The sequence below is a fragment of the Anoplophora glabripennis genome, unplaced genomic scaffold (genome assembly GCF_000390285.2).
Source record: "Anoplophora glabripennis isolate ALB-LARVAE unplaced genomic scaffold, Agla_2.0 scaffold1352, whole genome shotgun sequence".
NCBI classification, from domain to species: Eukaryota; Metazoa; Arthropoda; class Insecta; order Coleoptera; family Cerambycidae; genus Anoplophora; species Anoplophora glabripennis.
The window spans coordinates 1-23,415 of NW_019417439.1; the positions used below are offsets into that span (position 1 = coordinate 1).

General features: G+C 33.0%; 1 protein-coding gene across 1 annotated transcript; it reads left to right on the forward strand.

Annotated features, from left to right (window-relative positions):
- Window positions 1-1,515: 1,515 nt before the first annotated feature.
- On the forward strand, window positions 1,516-22,705 carry LOC108915058 (arylsulfatase B-like). Its single transcript, XM_023456300.1, has 11 exons — window positions 1,516-1,629; window positions 1,707-2,006; window positions 2,100-2,296; window positions 2,650-2,668; window positions 11,544-11,703; window positions 11,758-12,002; window positions 12,073-12,325; window positions 18,513-18,670; window positions 21,378-21,513; window positions 22,023-22,184; window positions 22,237-22,705. Exons 1-11 carry the CDS (start codon window positions 1,516-1,518, stop codon window positions 22,674-22,676), a joined length of 2,184 nt encoding a protein of 727 aa, XP_023312068.1. The 3' UTR covers window positions 22,677-22,705.
- Window positions 22,706-23,415: the final 710 nt, after the last annotated feature.

The window sequence follows — 23,415 nt, forward strand, 5'->3', positions numbered from 1 at the left end:
ATTTCAAAAATCGTTCTTGTGAAAATCTGTATTTTTGTATAAATTGATTGTTCCTTAAAATTCAGAAGTGCCAGGAAAACGCGTGACCTTGAAAATTTTAAAATTTTTCGCCTGCGGCGCCATTCAGAGACTTCGGGCACTTAATATCCCGGAATTCAATTCAACAAATGTAACAAACCCTAAGCAGAACACATTCAATCAATGTTCATGCGCCGCCACTGCTTCTAATATTACTGAAAATATCATTGATTTTAATGTTAATGCTGCTACAAGACATGTACGCGAAAGTCTAGGGTGCAAACTGAATTGAACTCGATTTCTCTTCATTTAACAATAAATATTAACAATTAATGAATAAGAGCGTAAGCATTATTGTTAATTTGGAAATTTTTTGTACAAATTGGAGGTACAAAAAGAAAATCATTAGACATTAAATTACATTACAATTTTGATCATCAATATGTACTAATAAACTATAATCTTTATTAATTTATTCTTACTGAATTGTAATCACGTGATGTTATTGAATTTAAAACTTTCTTAATGCGATGTATATTCCTCGTTAACCAAAATTAAGGCATTCCTTGATCCATCTGACACAAAGTGGTTAAAATTTTAATTTCTTAAAAACACATTATTAATTAATATTCGAAGTGTAGTAGTAACCCGTTTCAAAAATTAAAAAAAAAACCGCACGATTTACTTATTCGAATAAGAAGAAGAAGAGGAGATCTGGAGTAAAGTGTTCAGTGTTCTTAGTTCTTACGTCTCTCTTTATCTTAGGTATTGCTTATGGTTAGAAAAGGAAAAAGGAAGAGGTTAGGTATTAGGCAATTTTTCGCGAGTGAAGTTGTATGTTGTGGTATGTGTAGTATGAGTGAGTGAAGAGATTTAAACTACCATATGACAATTAAGATCAAGAGATAGAAATAGTGACTACAAGTCAGATATTCACCAATATTCAGTCGCAAAAAAAAGCATTGCATATTATGTGCGAAAAAGAAGCGTTGTTTAAGATTTATGCCTTTATAGAAAAAAATAAAGTTTTAGAGAAAAATATAGTGTGCCTTCCTGAAACAGCCACCCAGATAGAGCTCCCTACAGAAGTAAATTAATTTATTACATTTTATTCCCAATTTTTGTTTCTGGTTCAGTAAAGCTTTTTTAAAGTCTTACTTTTTTAAAATATGCTTGTAAAGTTCTTTTAACGCAATTAGTTTGCCTAAGTCTGTACCAAAGTTTACAATTTTTAAAACATTCATATGTATTCAATTTTAGACATGGTTGTCTCTGCACGTATGTAGACTTTCATTCATAAGTTCGCTGAATTTGTTTTACCGATTGCCCTGACCAGCATCTCTCGCATACGTCAGAGTAATTAATCTCTCTTTCTAGGCAGTCTACAGATTATGGTCTATGATTTTGTGAACCGGTTGTGAGGTTATATATGTTTGTTTACATATTCTCAATAATGTCATCAAATTGCTGTTTGCATTATAAAGAACACGAAACGACATGGAGAACTTTGAGAAGACATGTAGGCTTTGCCTCAACATCATAAGTGATACCAGTTTCAAAATAATTCAAGGAATTATTATAGAAGTCCTGGACGTCCTTTTACTGAAGCTAGTAGGAAAATTTATATAACAAAAACCATTATTGGATATTGGACCTTCTATATAATTCCTTTATCGCTATTATTTCAGAGTACTAACAAAAATAAATCTGTAATATGTAACGGCTGTTCTATAAAATTATTTGTGGCGTTTAACTTCAAGGCAACCTGCATGGATACCGAGGACTGTATCTTTCCTTACATTAATTCCGAAATGGGAGCACCGATTGACTTAAAAGAAATTTATCTAAAGGAAAGAGGTAAAGAACATTTTAGAAATATATTAGAAGACGAGAGGATTTGTCGACTGTGCATGCAGGTAGTCACATGTGGGTTTACATGGGTAAGAGAAGTGGATGTTGATATGTTTCTCAAATATACTCCAGAAGTAGTAAGTAGATTCAGTGTTTGATTTTAGAGACAAATTTTTATTCAAATGTATATTAGAAAATAATGATTGTAGTTGACAGCTTCTTTGTTGTAGAACTTCAATTCCACCAAAGAACCCGTTATATGCAATATTTGTTTCGATTTATTGAACACCCACACGAGTTTTTTAAAAAACTGTTTAGATGTGAACGAGAAAATAACAAGTATGTGTGAAGATAAAGCTGCAGAGAGCCCGTCGTGTATTAAATGTGAAGATGTAGAAATAAAATCTGAAGGAAATGACGACGATAGGTAAGTTTTAAGGGATTTTGGACACTTTGAGGAATACAGGGTGTTTCGCATAAGAACCGACACAGACTACATGCACACAACTTACCTTTATACTACGCTGCACCCCTGAGAAGTTATAGACTTTGAAAGGGGGGTTTCAATTTTCGAAAAAAATCAATCTCATACTTGAAATTAGAAAAACCAAATTTGGTTAACTGTATATTTTATTTTTTCACTAATAACATTTCTGGCATCTCTCTCAGTCTAGTTCTTCTCGGTTACCAATTCTGAAACAAAAATATATTTTTGCATTTTCTTTTTGCTGGACTGTATGTCAATATGTGAAAAAAATTTGAACTAATAATATTCATAAGAACCCCTTTAGATAAAACGGTAAGACTGAAACAATTATTACAATTAGCATTTAAAAAGAACAGGCTGACAATAAAACGCTGACAATTTATTATATAAATAGGTTTTTTCTTTTCCACATATTGACCTATAATCTAGGTAACTTTTTCAAAACTGACAATGGTTCCACTTTGGTTTTAACTTTTTGATATCATTACTATTTTCAATTGAACATGCTTCTTTAACTTTTAGTAGAAAATGTTTTGCTATTTTCTCCACAACAATAAACGTTAGAAGTGTAAAAAATGAAAACAAGAAGTGATTGGCCCAAGCTCATTTTATAACTAAAGCCAGTAACTGTATTCTATATACCTGAGGATTGACTAAGATCTCAGCAAATAACGTATCAATCTCAGTGTCACTAGGACTATAAGGTATTTCTGGGTTTTATAAGAGATAGTTCTAGGACGGAATTTTGCAAAGATTTAGGCTTAGTGACACTTCCATTAGATGAGTTATTTTCCAACGAATTTTATGAAGGTAGTTTTGTTGTAACTTCATTAATCTCTATGAAACTGCCAATACATACCACATTTTATTTCGTTTTCTTGTCATTTCGTTAAAATAAAAAAATAATAGTACAACCCTAAATAAAACTTACTTTGTAGTTTAAATGGTCTCCTTTCTTCTTTCTGCGATTTTGTCACAGCTTCTAATCAATCTTAAGCATACCAAACACCGCAAAGCATTAAACCTGCTTTGTGCAAAATACAAAACACTTTAATAATAATAATTCATTGTTTATGCAGCACTTATTAGGTATTGTAAATTGATTGAATTATACTCGCCGGTACAGATTATAATGTATTGGACAATAACAATGTTAACGTAACATTGCTAACCAACTGAATTACCAACTACAAATACAAAACATACGACAGGTACTACCAACATTAACAACATAATATTTTGATTAATTTTCAACTTTTTGCTTAAAATTGGAATAAGCGCAAATTCGATTTAATATAGTGCCCCAAATTGTTAAATTAGAATAGGTATTCAGTTTTATTGACTATTAAATAAAAATTACAGTTTTTTAAAACTACGTATATCCTATTGAGAATGTATTAGGAATATCATTTGAAGAATATTCTTGAGATATTATTATTAGCATATCTATGGAGAATATCATACGTATATTTAAAAAGGGATCTTCTACGAATATTTTATAAGCATATTAATATTCTATGAATATTCTAGGTTTATTCAGAATATATATAATCTTTTTAAAAGGTTTAGAGAATATTCTCAGAATATATGGTGCTGTCTGGGAATCTGTTTACTCACCTCTAATTTTTGCAACATATGACATAGGTACCTGAAATTTTGTGGCTAATCTTCGATTAGTGGTACCAGGATCCTTTTCTAAGGCACTTTACGAACACCTTCTCTTAAACTGATAAAGTGGAAAAATAAAATAAAAATGTAACCAAATATAAATGATTACGTATTCAGCCATTCCCGTTTCGCCTAATTAACGTCATATCATATGAGAAAAGAATGGAAACGTACCGTATTTCTGTACCTACATACCTGTAGTGGCAGCTATTAACTTCCATACCAGGGAGGGTGAAAATATTTAGGTATACAAAGTATTGAAAACAAGATCAAATATAATTGGGCAGTTCTATTTTAAGTACCTACTATTGAAATATAGGGAAAATGTGCTCAACATTATTTTTTATAGTAAGAATTGATTCTTCTGCTTTTGTCCGAAATAAACTTTTCTCGCACCACTGATTGTTCAGTAGATAGCATTGCAACTGCTGTTAGTCTGTCTTTACAATCTAATTTTAAACTTTTACGATCTTTAAAAATACAAAAAACAATATGTAGGTAACAATAAAATTTTAAACCACACCTGAGCAAATTACGGTTAATAAGAAAGCAGTGAATAGCTACTATTTGATTACGGGCGAACTAAACAGATCCCAAACTGCATAGTAAATATGCGCTACTCCCACTTTCACTGTTAACGACGATAACCATGACCGCCGCTCTAAACACTACAGATTTAGGGACGAGCTACGAGGAACCCACTTATTTAGTGTTTTTCAAATGAATTTTATCGTATTAAACACATTACAAAATTTAACATTTAATTTTTAACGTGTTTCTTAAGACTAACCTAATTTACAATGTCATCTAGATAATTAAATAATTATTATAATTAAATTTTAAATTCAATTTTTTGGCTATGAAAACATCCGCGATTTTTCCAAATAATAAATGTTGTTTTTGAGCGGATTGACGAACGTGTTTGAAACATAGGCGATTTTGAAAATTTTTCTCCCACATTCTTAATTTGTAATTCTGATTTAATGTTTGTCCAAATTTTGTTTTACACAGGTACCTACGGATGTAGCCTTTTTTCCTGTATAAATATTCCCTCACGGAGATAATAACCAAATTCTCTCATGTGAATGTGTTTTTATATAGACAACTCAGTTATCGAAAATGACGACGATGGCAACAAATTTGCTTCCGCCTGTTCTATCGCTGCGAATGTACCTACGTATGTACATATCGCACACGTTCTGTATGTTTACATTCGTGAGTTATATCAAATAACTTGTAGTAAGTACCATTAACATTTATGAAAAATTGAAATAAATAGGTCTTGTGCTGTATATTTTAAAGCATTTTATATTTATCACCCAGCATACCTTCATACTTAGTTACAATGATATCTCCCAAGAAAACATAGGTACATAATTAATTTTTATCATGATACGTGGTTAACTTGATCACTGAATTATATGGAAAACAATAAGGAAGCATTAGACATATAATATTTTACTGTTCGACACTACCAACTGTAGGTGGTTTATTTTCAATGATATTCTATATGGATTTTTATTGAAAACAGTTCTTAAAAGATAATAAAATGACACTAATTTGTCACCATCATGGAAAAGAATTATACAATTAATTACATTACTGTATTTAAAATGTTAAAAAATTTAACTTTACTACGGTTTTTTTAATATGTTCACTTTCTATTTTGCTATAGGCTACACATAATTTTCGCTCTAGCCTGGCCATCCATCCTGAGGAGCTCTGCTATATTCTGGTTATTATATTACCATTGTTGATTTTTTCTTAAAGGTAGTAGGCAAGCCTGTAATTTGTAAATTTAGTTTTGCTTTTGCTTTACCCTTGGTCTGCTGATCTGACTCTGTTCTGCTTTATCTCGTCACAAAACACATTACTGCCTAATACCATACTGCCTGCCGTTCTAACGTTTCTTTCGGGAGCTTAATTTTAGCGCCAGCTAGATCTTGCACATGGGGAATAACGTTTAATAATAATAACCATATTCTTGAAATGCAATGTTTCTACTCTGAACATATCGTGTCTTCACCGTAGCTACCGGAATAGTGGTGTTTTTGCACTACAAACACAAACTGCAACCCCGAGACAACCGTCGCCATAAACACCGCCGTCGTTCAGCTACTCAGCCACACTTCCCGCAGGACAAAACGTCACAACATCTCAAAACTATTTATAACAGTTATTGGAGACGATTCGAGCCGGACAAATGTTGTTTAAACTTTTTTAAGTTGAAATTTCAACTTGACAATTAAATTTTGGTAGGACGTAATGTTTTAAGGTCATAAAATGGTGGTTTTGAAAGATCTATTTCAAGGTTATCTGGGTCGTCTGTGACGTAATGTTTCAAAGTCATGAAAATGTGGTCTTGAGAAAACAAACAAAACAAGCTCAATTTTTAGCGGGAAGAACAACAATTCCTATGATACACGACATAGGGAAATTCCAAAAATAGAGATCAAATCAGAAATTTAGTAAATTTATTAGCAAACATAACAATGATTGACGTAGATGTTATCCGATTTATAACATCAATGACGTCACTCATCAGTTACGAGGAAATGGTGCGAAAGGTATCAGCAGTTTGTAAACAACCTATACCTACATTAGCGGTCTTGACGTTCGTCGACCTGTCAAATAAATATCCGTCATTCTTGGCCCTTTAAAGCCGCCTAACAAAAAAGTTGACGAATAATTATCAAGTACGTTATTCGATGCGGTAATTCAAAATAAAATATTTTGTACCCTTTTCCGCATAAAATAATCGAAAATGAAACATGATTTAACAAATGTTAGACATTTTACGCAAATCGGTTTACAGAAAGTGTGATTGCTTGAAAAATTAATCCACTCTGTATGGAAATAATTGGAAACACATTTGAAATGTATGTATTTCATTTGAGAATATCTGTTCTCAACACGGTGAGGAAAATGTTGGTACATATAAGTTACTATCCGTCTTCAAACATTTTAGTAGCTGATTTTGGACCGACCACGTCGGTAAAAGTGATTTAGGGAGAGAAGTAAAATATTTGTTGGTGTTATGATATTCGAGCGTGTATTTACGTGCATTTTAATTTTATATCCTACTGTTTGGGGTGCATCGGACAAACCCCACATAGTAATGATTCTTGGAGATGATATTGTAAGTAGGTACATTAAAATCAGAAAAATGACCATATTCGTGAAAATTCATATTTCTTCAATAAAATTTTTTATGAAGTTTGGATAGAGCACTCTAGTAAACTTTCTTATTGTTGATTTTTCGAGAAAAATTTAATTTTTAATTTTAATTTAAAAATGTTTCTTAGAATACCATGAACCAATATTTTGATCATCATCACATTGCGCACATTTGGAACTCTGTTGAATCAATATTATAGAGTATTATGAAAAAATAAAGCTGTAGGCTATTAAATTAGGTCTTTATGCAATAGGAAAATGTCTCAAGCTTGAATTTTTTACTTTTATGATGACAAAATCTGCTCGCTAAGAAGACATGTTTACCAAATTTCTGCATAAAATTTCCTAATTTATAGAGACAAAAAAAATTATATGATTTATTGTCGATGTCGTCGACCTTCTCACTTAATTACAAAAAATTTCAACATTTATTAAAACTATTAAAATTTCTGTAGATTTTGTAAATATAATATTATCATATACCATTAATCTGAAGACAGAATATAAAATTTTAAAAATAAAATCCATCTAATGTTTGACCTTATCATTTCAGGAGTTGCCATAATGAAATATCGGGAAATATTTAAAAAATATTATTCCAATTGTATTAGTAGGCCATAGTTTAAGATTCCTTAAATAGTTTTGGGTTTAAAAGAAAATAATTTTTTAAAACAACCGTCATTTTTTTAAAATTTTTTGGTAGCCAAAAGCAATAGGTTTGCTATACATTTTTGTTGACATAAATTTAGAGAAAATGTATACATTTTATAAACGTCACTATATTTACTGTAAAAAGTTATATCTATGTATATATTGCATGTCGGTAAAATGTATCGTGCGTTGGGCGCATTTTAGCCTCATTTTTTTTTTTTGTTTTATTGACTACTCCCATACCTTATTAGTCTCTAAGGAAAATAAAGGTTATTTATTTATGTATTTATTTATTTATTAAACTTCATTCTGTATTGAAATAAAAAAATTGCTGCTGACACAAGACTATATAGTAAGTAAGTAAACATTTATTTCCTTCAGATACAGCAAATTATAATTATTTTACATTTTTGTAGTATTACTACATTTTATATACGTAACAGCAAACCTAATTAAAGGTGTAAGGAAAGTATTTCGTTGTCAACAACCCCAATAATTATTACTATAATTATGACCTTGCTTAATTACATCCAATAAATATACAGCTGACTAGGATAAAAAAATTAATACTTGAAAAAACAACATATTTAAATCCGAAAACATTTGATAGTAAATTTAATCACACACATAAACTAAGTACGTTTAAACTATTTTTTGTTTCGCAGGACGTGATAAACCGCTCTACTATCTCATACTTAAAAAATATTCATTTAAAGAATAGAATTCATAATTTTTTAAAAATATTTTCAATTTACGTTTAAATGCCTTGTAATTTAATGATTTCAGATAAGACGGTAATGTATTATAAATTTTAATACCAGTGTACAATGCACCATTACGCGTTGTAGTATAATTATATTTTGGTAATACGAGATTTTGCCGTCTTACAGGGTAACCATGGAAGTCACTTGGTGTGTTTATTAAATGTTTGTTTTTATGAATTAAAATAGCTACTCTGTAGATATATAAGTTAGCTAGAGTAAATATTCCTATTTTTTTAAAATAACCTCGGCATGACTCCCTGCAAGACAATTCACACAAAATTCGAATAGCTTTTTTTTGTATCATAAATATATCTATGAAACCAGTAGACCCCCCCACAATTCTACTCCATATTGCAGTAAACTTTGGAAGTAAGCAAAATATACAATTCTTGCTGTACAATAATCAACATTTCTTTTTATGGTTATTATTGCATAAATGGCTTTTCCTAACTTATTTTTTAAATTAGAAGTATGCTCGGTCCAGTTTAGTTGAGAGTCTATATAAATTCCCAGAAATTTCGTTGAATTTACCGGTTGGATTTGATCATCGTTTAATTTTAGAATAATGTCTGTCGTTCCGCGTAGTTGAAATGTTATGTTGTTAGTTTTACTGCAATTTAAAACCAACTTGTTGGCGAGAAACCAATCAGAAATACTTTCTAATATATTATGAGTTTTTTGAATTAAATTATTTCTGTTAGTCTCCCGTATCAACAAGCTGGTATCGTCAGCAAATAACGAAAATGTTACGTTTGGGAAATTAGGAACAATATCATTAACATACAATAAAAACAAAAGTGGTCCTAAAATAGATCCTTGCGGCACGCCGCTTTGAACTNCTCTTAATTGATAGACTGCTGTCACTAGTGTCACTACTGTCACTTTTGTTTAAAAAACAGGAAACAGGGTAACAGGGTTTGATGGACAATTTTGATATATTTTCTTCTTCTTCAAAATTATGCAATAGGATCGCTACTAGCTTCTTGTTCAATTGCCCCTTATGACGTCAGTCTAGTTTTTAAGTAACACAAAAATTCATAAATGATTTCTACCACTAATTTGTCATATATTTAAAATTTAACTATACAGGCAGGTTCTTTTATATAAAATCTTTGTATCAACAGCAATTTGTATATGGTTTGTTTTTATAGTCAACAACCCTATTGTGACCTCTTTCAGGCATTTCTGCCTTTTATCCAATTCCAAGAAACACTCTATAAATTCATTACTTCGAAAATCAGTGACTTTTGGACAAAAATCTAGAAACAGGTTAATTTTTATTTTTAAAAGATCGTTTTGCGAGATGTGGATGTTTTTAATGAAAGGTTTTGTAATTCTGTATTCAACTGTATTAATAAGTTTAGGTAATAAAATTTTGTATAGTGCCAAAGATAAAATTCCAAAATTACAACAAAATTTATATTTAACAACCCAATTTACAATAAATTTTGAAATTAACGGCCCTCAGTTATAATATACAGTGACATACCTACAATGAGATACAAAAGTACGAGCTGTAAACTCTTCTCGAACATATAGATTTTGTGGTCTATTTGGTTGAAAAAAGTAGAGGGGGTGGATTAGAACTCTCCAAGTTACCCTACTTATATCAGTTGAAATATTTTGTGTCGGAATTTTTTTTAATTTTTCAAATTATCTCCAAAATTAAATTTTGCCTTTTCATTTAAGGGATGGAACGATTTTGGATTTCATGGATCTAACCAAATTCCCACACCAAATATTGACGCCTTAGGATACAATGGTGTCATTTTGGACAAGTTTTACACTCAACAAACATGTACACCGTCCAGAGCAGCCCTATTAACAGGGAACTATCCTATAAGATCAGGTAAAATTGTGTCACTTTCACATATCTNTATACCAGCATACAAGGCAAAATTATAATTATCTTGTAATATAGGTATACCTATCGGTTATTTCTAAAATACGATGCTTCTAAAATACCGAAACAAAAAATGTGAAACGACTGTCAAAAACACATCTTTTAGACAAATTCGAAGATGTCTTACAGGATTGAAATACAACCCGTTATACAAGTCTTTAAACAATCGAATGCAAGTCTCACGGGAGAATTTTTTCCAGTACAGTTGTTTAAGTTAACTTTAGTTTATAAAAGATATTAGATTGGCAAAATAATATATTTTTCTCCGTACAGGGTGATTCACTATATTTTGACCCCCCATTAACTATTTTGTTTTTAGAGATGATTTTTTCAAAAATGATAGAATGCGGATGTTAGCATTGTTAATTTAAATGGAACACCCTGTATATTTTTACATACTGGGATAGAACGTTCCCTGTTGAGCACAGTCATACAGGGTTTGTTGAGTCCATCTCTAACAATAAGCGAGATACTATTAAAAAACCAAAAGAAGGTTTTTTTTATTAAGAAAATAAGACACCTTGTAATTGTGACCTCTTTCAGGAATTTCTGCCTTTTATCCAATTCCAAGAAACACTCTATAAATTCATTACTTCGAAAATCAGTGACTTTTGGACAAAAATCTAGAAACAGGTCAATTTTTATTTTTAAAAGAGAGATGTGGATGTTTTTAATGAAAGGTTTTGTAATTCTGTATTCAACCGTATTAATAAGTTTAGGTAATAAAATTTTGTATAGTGTCAAAGAGAAAATTTCCAAATTACAACAAAAAATGTATATTTAACAACCCAATTTACAATAAATTTTGAAATTAATGGCCCTCAGTTATAATATACAGTGACATACCTACAGTGAGATACAAAAGTACGAGCAGTAAACTCTTCTCGAACATCTAGATTTTGTGGTCTATTTTGTTGAAAAAAGTGGAAGGGGTAGATTAGAACTCTCCGAGTTACCCTACTTATATCAGTTGAAATATTTTGTGTCGGAATTAACATATTTAAATTTTCCCTTTTCATTCAAGGGATGGAACGATTTTGGATTTCATGGGTCTAACCAAATTCCCACACCAAATATCGACGCCTTGGGATACAATGGTGTCATTTTGGACAAGTTTTACACTCAACAAACATGCACACCGTCCAGAGCAGCCCTATTAACAGGGAACTACCCCATAAGATCAGGTAAAACTGTATCACTTTCACATATCTAAGTATATCTAATTAAAATTCTTGCAGGTTTACAAGGAATACCTTTACAAGCTGGAGAGAACAGATATGTGCCACTTAACATGACTGTTCTTCCTGAAAGATTACAGGAATTAGGGTATCGCACACATTTGGTTGGAAAATGGCATTTAGGTCACGCCTATGAAAAAGTAACGCCGGTAGGCAGAGGCTTCGACACACATTTCGGCTATTGGAGCGGCTTCATCGGTTACTTTGATTACACACTTGGAGCACAACTAGCGGATGGTGTTACAGTAAGAAAAATTCTATACCATACAACACACATTTACGTGCGTGTAAAAATAATTAATTTTCATTTTTAAGACGTACTTTGGATACGACTTGCACTACAATTTGACAGCGCAATATCAATTCAAGGGGCAATATTCCACAGAACTGTTTTCAAATAAGTCTCTGGAAATAATTGACAACCACGACGAAAAAGAACCTTTATTTTTGATGGTGTCACATCTTGCTGCACACACGGGAAGGGGAACGGAGCTGGGAGTTCCGAATATTACGAAGACCAATGAAACTTATGATTATATCGAGCTTGAGGAGAGAAGAAGATATGCAGGTAATAGCAGTGAAAAAACGTTTATATTTTAACATGACATATACAACAGTAGTTCACTTGTAACGATTTATAACAGAATTTGATTAACAAGTAGTACTGTTATGGCATGTTAACTACGAGGCATATCCACAACTGAGACTGATGATCTATGGTTTCTTCAAGTGGTGAGAGCAGAACGCGGGTTCAATTGTTTCAGCCAGTTGAGAGCTGTTATTGTAAATGAGTGCCGCTATTGCAAATCCCGCCAGCTGCTATGTGGAAAAATAATAATGACTGAAACCGCATCTTTCTATCTGTTACCGTTTTCGCGTTACAGGCCGTTTCCCGATTTTTGGCTACACCAACTGGTGTCCTTTTCTCATTTCCTTTTCAAGATATGTTAAAACGGTTTGAACATTCAACAGGCACTTTTTTGAGGTACATTCGATGGCATAAAAATAAATGTGATATTATTTTTAGTTTTGTGAAATCACAACTTGTGTTTTTTTAATATGTATTTTATTTCGAAAACCGAAAGAGGTCTAAAAATGCATTCCAAAAATATATACTTTACTTTTTTATGTAGATTTGCGGAAAATATAAAATTTTTGAAAATATCAACGACACCTGACGAAAGGGCTTTGAAAACAAACAAGTTTAATGTTTAACATTATTACAGGCATGTTAACATACATCATAAATGGTTCTTTACCCAAATAAAGACAAATACAATTTAATAAAATGTTGTAACGTCAAACTTGTTGTTTTCAAGGCCTTCTCAGTCAGAAAATTTAAAAATCGTTAGTATTTTGAAAATTTTATATTTTCCGCAAATCTACACAAAAAATAATAAGTATATAACGAGCGTTCAAATAAAAACGTGGTCAAGTTAGTTCTGAAAATTTGGACGTAGGGCGTAGCGTATAGCAAATGAACTTAAACGTCATCTGTCAAAGCGCTATATCGCCGCTATCAATTTGAATATTTTCGTTTTAAAAAGCGTTTAAAATGGTGTTTTCTCAAGAACAAAAAGTGTTTATCATAGAGTCCTACTTTAGAAATGGACGCAAGATTGATGGAATATGGAAGTATTCTATTGAGGAATGTTTCATAGAATTTCAAAATCAATTTCCCGGCGTTGTTGAGTACAAAATTTTTCAAAGTGCAGTTCAGCGTTGTGTTAATGTTTTTCGTGAAACGGGCAGTGTAACAAGAAAAGAAGGAAGCGGCCGACCTAAAAAGCGGACTGAAGAATTAAAAGAAAATGTCCAACAAATAATGGAAAATGCGCCAAGAACTTCTGTACGTGTTTTATCACAAATGGTGGGAGTATCAGTCGGTACCTGCCACACAGTGTTAAAAAAAGATTTGCGTTTGTTCTCCTATCGTTTAACTTGTCAGCAAGAACTTCATGAAGTTGATTTTCCGCGACGGGCTGTATTTTGTGAATGGTTTTTAAACAACTACGGTGAACTTCATAATATCACCTTTTTTTCTGATGAAGCCTGGTTTCATTTAAGTGGTTACGTAAACTCACAGAATATGAGAATGTGGTCTTCTGAAAAACCAGATAACTTTTTTGTCGAGGGCCCTCTACACGCTCAAAAAATTGGAGTTTGGTGTGCTCTCAATCGAAGGAGGATTTATGGACCTATTTTTTTTAATGGTACTCTTACTGCGCAAAGGTATAGAGAAGAAATTATCGCTCCTTTTGTTAACCAGCTGGAAGAAAACGAAATTACAAACTTTTACTTTCAACAAGATGGCGCAAGGGCACATACGGCAGGCGAGACGATGAATATGTTGAGGGAAGTTTTCCAAAATCGACTAATAAGTCTCAATGCTGAACATGAATTTCCACCGAGGTCATGTGATATTACGCCGTGTGATTTCTTTTTGTGGCCTTACCTTAAAAACACTATTTTTGAACTGCCTATTCCTGATTTAAACCATCTGCAGGCTCGACTTATAGACAAGATTCGTGAAATTAACAATACCCCGAGCATCTTAGAAAATGTCTTTAATTCTTTGAGGAACAGGTGTGAAAAGTGCTTGGAACAAGGAGGGGGACACTTTCAGCAGCTGCTTTAATTTATTGTTATAACAAGGAGGGGGACACTTTCCGCAGCTCCTTTAATTGTTTGTTATTGTTATCACGATTATTCTTTAAAATAAAGTTATATAGTCATTAACGTTATTGAAACTGACAGCTGCTATACAGCTCGTTGAGAAATGAGGTTAAGTTGGTCGCTATAAGCTACTCCCTACGTCCAATGTGTCAGAGCCAACTTCGACCACGTTTTTATTTGAACGCTCGTTACTTTTAGAATGCATTTTAGCCCTCTTTCCGTTTTTGAAATAAAATACAGGATGTTCTATATAAAAAAACACAAGTTGTGGTCACACACACAAATCACATTTATTTTACTGCCATCTAATGTATCTCCGTTTTAAGATATCTTGAAAGGGAAACGAGAAAAAGGCACCAGTCGGTTTAGCTAAAAATCGATAAACACCCTGTATCTCGAAAATCGTAACAGATAGAGAGATGCAGTTTGTGCCATGGTTGTTTTCTCGAAAAAAGAGCTCCGGACTCGTCTATCAGATTTGCTCTATCTATGACAGATTCGCAGTAACCCTTAAAAACCGACCAATTTGAACCACCACACATCAGCTCGAGTTGCGCATGACGTCAGTACAAACCTGCGGACTTTCATTTTCATATGAGGCAAAAAGTCCAAGTAAACATGGGGTCGCAGATGCTTGATTAACGAGACACAAGATTTCTTTAACTAAATTTGCCACGTGTTGTTAGCACCTAAAGGCTAATTAATTGATATACTATACATTTTATGAACATTTTCTACGCCACTACTAATTTTATCAAATGGACCCAATTTCCGTGTAGTTATCTATCAAATTGATCTCTTGGAAAATTTTCATAAAATCAACCATTTTTAAGTAAAACACGTTTGAGATAATTTTCTTAGTCCCATTTTTTTGTATTTATTTTACTTTGTCATAGTGTGCTGATACCAGTGGCGGCGCATGGACATTGATTGAATGTGTTCTGCTTAGGATTGTTATATTTGTTGAATTCAAATCCGGGATATTAAGTGCCCGGAAAGCCTCTAAATGGCGCCGCAGGCGAAAATTTTTAAAATTCTCAAGATCACGCGTTTTCCTGCACTTCTGAATTTCAAGAAACAATCCATTTATACAAAAATACAGACTTTCACAAGAACGATTTTTAAAATTGATACCTACCTTTTTGAAATATCTATTCACGAATTACTTACTGAAGGTATAAATAAACTGGAATAAACTAAATATATTTTATTAAATTATTGAATATTGTTTATAAACAAAAAAATCGTTTGTGAAGTTTACCAACGATTCAACGAATTTTAATTTTCGGCTTGTTCCACTAACTTCAAAATTCATTCTGGGCAACATGCTATGCTAGAATTTTTGAAAAATTAAACACAGTCACCTCACGACCAGAAATTGCGTCCTTAGAGCATGTAGATACTACATGGAAGATGCGCCGCGTGTTAAAAAGAGTAGACGTTGTAGAGAGAGGCCGATGATTTGGGTATTCGCTCTCTCACTCTAATCGTAGAGGAAGACTGAGGAGATCCCGCGCTATGCCCGAGCAACGGCGAGCGTTAGCTAATCACGTGTCTGCACGAGAGAAAAATGTACTCAAACTATATCTTTCTCTGCCACTCGTCTATACTGTTGCCGCAACATACTAGATCAAGTAATCCACCAATATTAGAGTTCTCACTCTGACTTCTTAGCAAGCTTGCAGAAAACCCAATTTTTCTGTAAAATATTGTATTCACTGATGAAGCGTCGTTTACCAGACGAGTAATAGTTAACTTCCACAATAACAATTTATGGAGCGAAGTAAATCCTCATGCCATTCGAGTGACAAGTTTTCAATTAACGTTCAAGCTGGTATAATTGGCGACCAGTTGGCCCTTTCGTGTGGCCAAATAGCCAGTCCTGGTCAGTCCTGCCTTAATTTTTTATGAACAATTTCAATGTGTTATTAAATGACGTACCACTGGATTTGCGGATAAATATTTGGTTTCAGCACGACAGCGCAAAGCACACTTCGCTGGACAAGTTAGAGATTACTCGAATGTAACATATGTTCACCGGCCTTGAACCCTCTTGAGTTCCATACTTGAGGTCATATTAAGGAGCTGGTTTACGCAACCCCCTGTAAACAAAATTGATAAACTATGGCAAAGAATACAAACAGGCCTTTCAAACAGTTCGTAATACATCAGGGATTTTTGAGAGAGAGAAAATCCTTTAGTTCGGAGGGCGTACGTCGAATCAACGGTGGACTCGTTTCCAACGAATTCTTTTTAATATGTCCAAATGTGTAATTTTATTATTCAAAAACTGTTGGTTGTGCCTAAATTTTCCAATAGATCAATTTGATAGATAACCGAACACTACACGGAAATTGTGTCCAATTGACATTAGCAGTGGTGTAGAACATATTTTCAAACAACCCCTGCCGTTACACCACTGTTGTCCGTAAAAAATCGAGTAATACATCAAATAATTGATCGTGTTTAATGTTACTAAGCTTTCCAAGCGCTTGGCTTGCAGCGCTTTAATAGTTCGCTTGCAGCGCATGTGGTAGTCATGGGTAACACCGTGTTGAATGGCGCTTTTGTGTTGACACCACTCTGGGTGTTATGGGTGCTGAAACAGCCCACGTGACACCATGACACTTAATCACACCCAAGATGGCAGAAATTGCGGATTGCGAGTTACTAAACGACGCGCGGTGTCACGAGTCACCATCCTGATTCTCGATGGGATGGGGATTATATTATGATACCGCGTAAGCGCAATTATGGGAGTTAAGGGGCCACAGAGTCCCCGATTTAATCTTTTTTCCAAAACTTATTTATTACGTATATAACACTTGTGAGTAAAACAATTTAATACTCAAAATATACCTGTGTATTTTAATTATTAAAACTCAAGTCATTTAAAATATCTATATATTTACATAAAACGAGTAAAAATAAATCTTTGATAAAAAAAAAAACAAAATCATAACAAAACATACCGCATTTTAAAAAACATAAAACTAAAACTGAAACATTAAAAAAATACTGATCGCTATGGCTTCGTAAATAAAACAAAATAATCAAAAATACATTACAAAAATTGGACTAATTAGAATTATATTGTGAACTTGTGAAGGAACCGGCGTGTCATAACGAGATTGAACGCGGCGCAGACACGCAGTCAGTCGGTATTATTGTGTCAATACATGAAAATTAACAGTGTTACCCATGCCTAGCATGCGGTTCCTTTAAACCGGTTCAAATATCTGTTTGCGCTTGCTCGCGGTTTATTTGTTTGAATTCATAACCACAGATCACGACATAACCTAAGTTGTCATAATGGATCCTCTTATAATGTATATGTTTTGTGAAAATACTAGTAATGTAAATTTGCAAATGCACTTTTACAGTTGCAAGAAAGAAACAGTGATTGTGTAGACTTTTGTAATCAACTTACAGCAAATTTAAAAATTAATACACTACAGCAGTAGAACACTTTGAAGACACTATTAAAAATTTGTTTCTTAAAGCGATGCCGTCTGCCACTACAACCTTGTAAGTCTGGAGTAAGCTTTCAATTTAGATTTCTTCCATTTTTAATTTTTTAATACAAATACAAATTATAAAGTTTTCAAATACTGTAATTTTAACCTAAAATCGAGTTGTCACATTATTCGCGCAAGCGCAAATTAACTTCTTACACCGGCTCACACCATGCAAGCGCAAGCGATAAAGCGAAAATATTTGCGCTTGTTGATTTTTTTAGCTGCTTAATTTCAGCGCAATCGTTTAATAAATGACAGCAGAAAGCAGCTTACATGCGTACGCTTCCGCTTAGTTACATTAAACACGGCCATTGGTCCTTAGTGCTAAATGCACGTGGTAAATTTGAAACAGAAAAAAATAAACTTGAACGCCCTCTATGATAAGGGTGATCAATTTGCATCGGTTATCTATTTCGTCAGTACAAAATGTTCTAAGTAGACACAAACAAATTCAACATTTTAACTTATCCGATTAGTGTAGGTATGTGTATATTTTCGTTTCAGTGTAGAAAAGTAAATAAGTAGTCATACAACACTGTATAAATGGTATAAATTTTTCAGATATAGTTAACATTATGGATGACACAGTGGGCCAAATTGTGAATAAACTAGCAGAAAAAGATATGTTGCAGAATTCCATAATATTGTTTTTCTCTGATAATGGGCCAATGACAACTGGATCAGTTCCAAACCACGGATCTTCTTGGCCGTTCAGAGGAGTAAGTAATAGATAATTCAGATGAACGTCCCAGTGCACATTAAATGTGTACACCACACTGTCGCGTGTTCGACTGGTGCACGCTCTCGACGTCAGTTATAATTTGAACAACGACAGCGGTACACAATTATGGGATCAGTCTATAGGTACCTAGCGGATAATGCGCTCACGACTTTTAAAATCTGTGCCGCTTATTTCCATAAATAATGACATCCAACAAATCTTGCACTTTGACAACACAACGACCCATCAGATTGCACGAAGCCGTTGTCAACAAGTGACCGCCAGTGGCGTGTACTGCGTGAAGGATATATAATAACATATAACAATAAATAATAAAAATGCCTTTAAATTATCAATGGATTTAAAGAGACCAGGTACAATAAAATAGAACGTCGAAAAGGTAATGTTTTTTTATTGAATTATCGAAATATGTATAATTAACAACCATACGGCACGATAATTTATTCTGGACGGTCTACAAACGTCAAAAATTTGTGGGCAAGCGTGGAACCTTACTTTGACTTATCTGAGAGCGTAGCTTATAAAATTAATGCCTAAATCATATTTTTCATATTGATACATATTATAACACATAACTGTGACATAACTGCTAAAACATTTTTTAAATATGTACCGTACAGGGCGATTCACTATATTTTGACCCCCCTTTAACTTTTTTGTTTTGAGAGTTATAAAAAAATGTGAAATATAAAAGTTTTTATGAATTTTTCGAAAATGATAGTAGAAAAACAAATGAAGTCAAAACAATGTGGCCGCGGATGTTAACTTTGTTAAGTTAAATGGAACACCCTGTATATTTTTACATATTTGGATAGAACGTTCCCTGTCGCGCATAGTCATATATGGTTTGTTGGGTCCATCGCTAACAATAAGCGAGATACTATTAAAAAACGGGTTAAAAAGGTTTTTATTAAGAAAATAAGAATCTTGTAATTGTTAAACCTTTTTCAGGCATTTCTGCCTTTTTCCAATTANGAACGTTCCCTGTCGCGCATAGTCATATATGGTTTGTTGGGTCCATCGCTAACAATAAGCGAGATACTATTAAAAAACGGGTTAAAAAGGTTTTTTATTAAGAAAATAAGAATCTTGTAATTGTTAAACCTTTTTCAGGCATTTCTGCCATTTTTCAATTACGTAAGGATTTACAGATTTAGTTATAATATATTTTGACAGATAAGACATTGATATGGTTTAAAATGCGTATAGGTATTTTAACTAAATCTCATTAATTAGGCCGTGAGATGCCTAATTACTCACGGACATAATACATCTTATAATTGTTAGACCTCTTTCAGGCATTTCTGCCTTTTTTCCAATTACGTAAGGATTTACAGATTTAGTTATAATATATTTTGATATATATACTGTCCAAAATGCGTATAGGTAATGTAACGAAATCTCACTAATTAGGCCGTGAGAAGTCTAACTACTNGAACGTTCCCTGTCGCGCATAGTCATATATGGTTTGTTGGGTCCATCGCTAACAATAAGCGAGATACTATTAAAAAACGGGTTAAAAAGGTTTTTATTAAGAAAATAAGAATCTTGTAATTGTTAAACCTTTTTCAGGCATTTCTGCCATTTTCCAATTACGTAAGGATTTACAGATTTAGTTATAATATATTTTGACAGATAATACATTGATATATGGTTTAAAATGCGTATAGGTATTTTAACTAAATCTCACTAATTAGGCCGTGAGTTGCCTAATTACTCACTAATTGTTAGACCTCTTTCAGGCATTTCTGCCTTTTTTCCAATTACGTAAGGATTTACAGATTTAGTTATAATATATTTTGACAGATCACACATTGATCCGGTCCAAAATGCGTAAGTATAGGTAATGTAACGAAATCTCACTAATTAGGCCGTGAGAAGTCTAACGGTGGTAGGCCGTGATCGTGACAGGTAATGTCATGACAACATTGTTATTGTTTGACAGTTTGTATTATTATTTAATTAAAATGGGTTACACAGAAGTAGAAAATTGAAATATTATAGGAATTAAGATAGAGTAGTTAAGATATTCTCCATAGTTTATTTTAATTCCTAATAATATTTCAATTTTCTACTTCTGTGTAACCCATTTTAATTAAATACTAATACAAACTGTCAAACAATAACAATGTTATCATGACATTACTACCTGTCATTGTCACGACCTACCATATATAAGATTGTCCATGAGTAATTGGCCTCACACGGTCTAATTAGTGAGATTTACTTAAAATACCTATACGCATTTTGGACTATATCAATGTCCGATATGTCAAAATATATTACAACTAAATCTAAATCCTTACGTAATTGGAAAAAAGGCAGAAATGCCTGAAAGAGGTCTAACAATTACAAGATGTCTTATTTTCTTAATAAAAAACCTTCTTTTCGTTTTTTAATATTATCTCACTTATTGTTAGAAATGGATCCAACAAACCCTATATGACTATGCTCGACAGGGAACGTTCTATCCAAATATGTAAAAATATACAGGGTGTTCCATTTAACTTAACAAAGTTAACATCCGCGGCCATTTTGTTTGGACTTCATTTGTTTTTCTACTATCATTTTCGAAAAATTCATAAAAAATCGTGCGTTATATTTCACATTTTTTCATAACTCTTAAAACAAAAAAGTTAAAGGGTGGTCGAAATATAGTGAATCACCCTGTACATGTGTTTTAGTTAAAATTCACCCTATTTGAAGGAGGTGTGCGAGGATCGGCTGTATTATACAGTCCATTGTTGGAGAAGAGGGGTTATATCAACAGAGAACTGATACATATTAGTGATTGGCTTCCTACCCTATACCACGCCGCAGGTAATAGCGAGGGAGACGGGCACGGATTTTCACCTTGACTCAGAAGATGAGTCATTTAGAGTTGCTCGGATCCTGTGGCGGATCGTGTCTAGGATCTTGATGGACAGATGTGTGCATCGTGGGGCGAGTTGATGCTTGAAATTCATTTCAGTACACTTTTTTATCTTCGCAATTCAAAATACACGTTGCTTTGGAAATCATTACACTAATACACTTGAGCATCGGTCGCTGTTGTATATTTTTTTATGTGGATAATTTTTGCAAATATAGCTTCATCGCATATTTATCAGCCATTTGCGATTTGACAATTGTTCTTTAAAATCTTTCATTACACAAATTAAAACCTCACATGTATAACAGAGAGGTCAGAAAATGTACCTGTTTGAGATTCCAGACCTTCTGCAGAGTCCGAGCTACTTCCAATATAGGCTACACTTCTTCTGAGCCATGGTAAAAATCCGGGTTCAAATGTTGGATAATGTCGTAAGGTGCAAAAAACATATGTATAGGTGGCAACGTCAGCGAACTTGGCGACATTGATGGAATAAACCAGTGGGATGTTATATCGAAGAACTTAACAACAACAAGGACTGAAATTTTACTTAATATCGACGAATTTGAAAATCAGTCTGCAATTTTGGGATATGAAGGCCAATATAAACTAGTGAACGGTACGTTTGAAAACTATAATTTAAAATTCAGTAAAATGACCACTATTTTTAGGAACCTACCAAGATGGCTTATACGATCAGTATTACGGCGACTCAGGGAGAGGATCCGAAAATCCGTCTTACGACACACAACAAATAATAAACAGCTTGGCCAACCAAGCGATCCAAACCATATCCAATCAATCACCGCTTACTTCTGACGTCATTTTAAATATGCGAAGTCTGTTGGATGTGAGCTGGTGTAGGGACGCGAATTCCACTCCGAATTTTGTGTGCTCTGGGTTTTGTCTGTTCGATATCTACAGCGATCCTTGTGAAACAACCAATGTCGTGAACGACACGAAATATGAAAATATATTACAAAATTTGCAAGCCAAATTAAGCGAGTTTTATGAACAACTTGTGCCACAAACGAATAAAGCAGTAGATCCAAACTCCGATCCCAGCAAGTCCAATGATACTTGGTGGAATTGGTTAGGCACAGAACCGTAGTTATGAAGATGAACAATATTACATGTCAAAGCTTGGCATAGAACTATATTAATGTATTGTTACATATATGTTCATAAATTTAAAAAATATATAATTTCTTTATTCATACTGAATATACTATTGTCTTCAAAAAAATTAACAATATCCCTTAAATTTGGAGTAAAAAAAAACAAAAAAATATGCACCTGTCTTGTACGTCGAGTATACTCAATGTTATATTTCCTTCTAGCCGAAAATCTTGAGGAATTTGAGGAATTCCTATATATATTATCCTCCTGCAGCTTCACTATAAAGTAATATTTGACATTATGTATTTATTTTTAGCATACTTGTAAAGTTAGTAATGTATCTGTAACAATAAACAAAATTCATGTTGCTACAAATAGAAACTATTTGACAGCTCAGGAACAAATACAATTTTGTAAAGAAAAAATGAAAAAGGGCAGTTCAAAAATAATTTAAAAATACACTTCTGCACGGCACTGGAAACTGGTTCACTGTAAAACCTGACCTGACACAATGGGACCGTCATGACGGTAGTTATAAAAACGGAAAAATACTTGAAAGAAATTCACAACGAAAGGAATAAATAGAATTTTATAGCACCTATTTTATATCAGCAAATTTAACAGATTTTGCCGCTATTGTTATTATTATTAATTAATAAAATTAATTTGTAGTTTTAAATAATATAATAATTTGACATACTTGATGTTACAACTGTTCAAAATTTTGTCCA